Genomic DNA, 4,525 nt, shown 5'->3' with positions numbered 1-4,525 from the left:
ATAAATTTAAAAATATATATATAGAAATATTAAAATCACCTGAAGAAAGACGTCAAGAACAGAACTTCAGAAGAATAAAAAAAGAAATGGGAAAGAGCAATGAATTGGTTTTTAAAGGTGGCCACCTGTGTGACAAGACAGCATGAAGGTACATGAAATTTGGCACCTGGAATTGCCGCGGATTCCCAGTGAAAAATGGAACGGGTAGGGAATTTTAAAAAAAAGTGATTGAATATTGTGATATTTTAGGACTGTGTGAAACATTTTTAACTGGTCAACAAGTTTTAAATATTGATGGTTTTAAATGGTATGGTAATAACCGTAAAGTTTTTAACAAAAGATGTCGTCGAGGAAACGGTGGAGTTGGTTTTTTTATTAGGGAAGAATTGATTGGAAATGTGTTTAATGTACATGTGTTAGATTCTACAACTGAGGACATTTTATGGTTACATCTAAAATATATAAATTCCAATGATTCGATGTGTATTGCAGTGTGTTATCTACCCCAGGAGGGTAGTACTAGGATCTGCGAACCAGGCACTTTCTTTGAGAAACTACTACAACAAGTATACAGTTACCAGAACTCAGGAGATGTGTATATTTTCGGTGACTTTAATTCAAGATGTGGTTATAATTCGGATATTATCGATGGAGTTGACGACGTCATACCACGTGAGGTCATAGATGAAAAGGAAAATCATTTTGGGGATCTTTTTATGGATTTTTTAACTGTCAGTAATCTTTGTATCGTGAATGGCCGTAAAGGTAAGCAAGATTTCACATGTATATCCACGCTAGGGAAATCTGTGGTTGACTATGTATGTGTGCCCCATGAGAACTTAGCCCGAATTACATCATTTGAGGTGTTACCTATGTCTAAGATTATAAACGAATGTTCTGAACGTCCAGACTCCATACCGGATCATTCACTTATTGTTTGGGAAGTGCTTTTAAACCCGAAAACTACACTTGACCTTGACATTACTCAACAGCCTATCCAAAGATTTGACCTACTATCAATTCCTCAAGACTTTATGAATACCCCCGCAACACTGGCAGAAATTCAAAACACGATAAACAAACTAGAAACACCCTCAAATCCTCAGAAAGAAATCCAAGAAGTATACAATGATATAATACAAACTCTGACAAAAGAAATGAATATTAGAATACCCTCCAAAACCATACATGCCAATAAACGTCATCAACGTAATAATAAAGTAAAGCCTTACTGGAATAGTGACTTGAAACTGATGTGGGATAAAGCATGTGAAGCTGAGAAACGGTGGCTAAAAGAATATTCACATGTTCTCAAACGACAATTAAGAGCAGATTTCTGTGATAAACGTAGAACCTTTGACAAATATCACAGGAAAATTAAACGTAAATATAATAATGACAAACGTATTGAACTTGAACAAACTTTAGACAATAATCATGTTGATTTTTGGAAAACTATTGGACGCATCGGAATTGGAAACGATAGAAAACAAACAATCCCATGGAAAGTACAAGACTGTGATGGCAATGTTACCTGTGAACAAAACGCCGTACTAGAAAAATGGCGTACAGAATTAAGTGTGTTATATAACCGTTGTGAATCTCCACTGATACCAGAAACGAATCCGGATAAGCAAGACAGCATAAACTCTGAAACCCTTAATGACCCGATAACCAGAAATGAAATCAAGTGTGCCATAGACTCGCTAAAGAATAAAAAAGCCAGTGGATTTGATTCTATACCAGCAGAAGTTTTAAAAAATGACACTATGTGTGACCTTATGTATAAAATTTGTAACGCATGCTTTAATTCTGGATTTGTTCCGTCACAATGGTCTGAAAGTGTGATAAATCCCATTCCTAAATCTGGAACGAACGATAATACAAACCCATCCAATTATCGTGGAATATCGCTAGTGTCTGTCCCGAGTAAAATATATTGTCATGTTCTGAACTCTAGAATAACAACTTGGCTAGAAGAGAATAATGTGTTATCAGACTTCCAAAACGGTTTTCGACGACAGAGAAATTGTTCCGATCATATATTCTCGCTATATAACATTATAAACGAACGAAAAATACGCAGACAGTCCTCTTTCGTCTGCTTCGTGGATTTCCGCCGTGCCTTCGACGTTGTAAACAGAAAACTATTATGGTATAAACTAGAACATCTCGGAATAAGTGGAAAATTTCTTAGTGCCATACAATCATTATATGAAAATACGAGAAGTTCTGTCAGGATCAATAATAGGCTAACTGAGTGGTTTGAAACAAATTCCGGTGTGAAACAAGGTTGTCTCATGTCCCCTAGCCTTTTTTCTATATACATCAACGACCTGGTAGAGGTCATTAATGCAGCAAATTGTGGAGTAACAGTAGACAATAGGACTATCTCAATTATGCTATATGCTGATGACATAGTGTTAATAACCCCTGATGAAACTTCTATGGATAAATTATTATCAGTGTTAAATGAATGGTGTGAAAAATGGCAGATCTCCCTGAACCCCCAAAAGACTAAAATTGTTCACTTCCGTACCCCTAGTAAACCCCAATCTACCCATAAGTTTACATGCGGTCCGGAGATAATTGAAACATGTGACTGTTATAGATACTTCGGTTTATGGTTTAATGAACGTCTAGACATGAATAAAACGGTTAAAGAACTGTCAAAGTCAGCAAGCAGAGCTTTAGGGGTTCTGTGTATAAAATTTAAGATACTAGGAGGAATGACATTTAAAGTGTTCTCTAAGTTATATGCATCCCTTGTAGAACCAATCCTATTTTATTGTGCTGGTATATGGGGCACCAAGTCCTACTCCTGCGTCAATAATATTCAAAATAAAGCCATCAAGTTCTTTCTTGGGGTTGGGAAGACCACTTCAAACCTAGCAACTAGGGGGGATGTTGGTTGGACCTCCTGCGAAACCAAGCAAAAAGTTGAATGTATTAGACAATTATGTAAATTACACCGTTTAGACTCAAATCGATATCTTAGTTCATACTTTAATTACCTAATGATTCACAAAACTAGAAATTCATGGTATACAAAGGTAACAAAATTTGTAGAATCAATTAATTTAGGAGAATTGATAAAATTTAATATAAATTCTGTCAAATATGCTGTAAATGAAGCTAAACTCAGATTTGATGAACTTGACTCCCTTAACTGGTCAAATGATATGTATAATGATAAAAACAATGTTAATGGAAATAAACTCAGAACCTATAGACAATTTAAACACATCCGAATAACCGAATCTTATGTAACAAACCCTAAGATAACTCGTCACCAACGACGGTTAATCAGTCAGACCCGTAGTGGCTCGTTACCAATTGCTATAGAAACGGGTCGTTACAGTAAACCTCCCATACTGTTAGAAAATCGGCTATGTAATTATTGTGACCAGAAAGAAATTGAAAATGAATTCCATGTGATAATGAAATGTAAAGCATATAATGATATCAGACGTGAAATCCTTGCAGACTTTGTAAACAATACAAGTCCAAATTATGATGAATATTCATATGAGCTCTTTTTGATGATCATGTCCGATGACTACGCACAAACAAGTTTAGGTAAATTTCTAGAACAGATGTATTACAAACGAAAACAGCTCTCCGTCTAACCGTAAACATTTCCCCATACCGTATTCTATGATATATTTGTCTTTGATTTTGTTTTATAATAAGCGATTCTTCGTGTCAACATACCCTGGTTGTTGCACGTTTTAATTATGTATTTTATTATGTATGTAGAATAATAGACCTTAATATATTTTATGTATAGTGTAAAGTATCTTACAGTACATTGTTTTTACTAAGTCTTAGTATGTCCGGACATTTTACACTAACATATAGTATTTAACTGCAGTGTCTCGTAGGCCAATATTGGCCGGAAATCTTAATGCACCATGTACTGAATTTTATATATTGATATATTTTATGATTTGTGACACTTTAATAAATAAATAAATAAAATAAATAAAATAAATAAATAATTTCCCCAAATCGTGATTGGACGATTGATTAGGAGCATGCCACGACGAATTGCTGAATGTCTGAGGATTAGTGGAGCAATTACTCATTATTGAGACAAAAATCTAAAACGTCCATTTTCACTTTTGACGGTGTATCTCTTTGCGAGTGAAATGAGGCCGCCAGATAAGTCGCCCATATGAACTGTTTATGTTCATGTGTCGGCAATTGGCCTGTTGTTAACATACACTGGTTACCTCTAATAAAAACAGCAGTGCATTTCCGCAGTTTTGTATTGTTTCTGAATATCCCTACTTTTTTGAAGAGTGTATATTGACACCAGAGACGTCTACTTAATCAAAATCCGCACATAGTCCGATTTTCCCGCCATATGTGGCAGCAATATTGGAAATACGTTAATTATGTGAATAGCTCAACATGTGATCATTTTACAAGGATGTAAATGTCAGAAATGGAATCTGCGCCTCCGTAAACATATACATTGACACCAAACACATTATCCCATTTCCCGCCAAAAATGGCCGCC

The 4,525-nt window shown here is 35.3% G+C and overlaps 1 protein-coding gene across 1 annotated transcript; it reads left to right on the top strand.

The window, feature by feature from the left end:
• Positions 1-2,189: 2,189 nt before the first annotated feature.
• On the top strand, positions 2,190-3,723 carry LOC126819646 (uncharacterized). Its single transcript, XM_050547800.2, has one exon. It carries the CDS (start codon positions 2,301-2,303, stop codon positions 3,627-3,629), a length of 1,329 nt encoding a protein of 442 aa, XP_050403757.1. The 5' UTR covers positions 2,190-2,300; the 3' UTR covers positions 3,630-3,723.
• The last annotated feature ends 802 nt before the right edge of the window (positions 3,724-4,525 follow it).

This window comes from Patella vulgata, chromosome 4, assembly GCF_932274485.2.
Source record: "Patella vulgata chromosome 4, xgPatVulg1.2, whole genome shotgun sequence".
NCBI lineage: Eukaryota > Metazoa > Mollusca > Gastropoda > Patellidae > Patella > Patella vulgata.
This window is presented reverse-complemented; position numbering and strand designations above follow the sequence as displayed.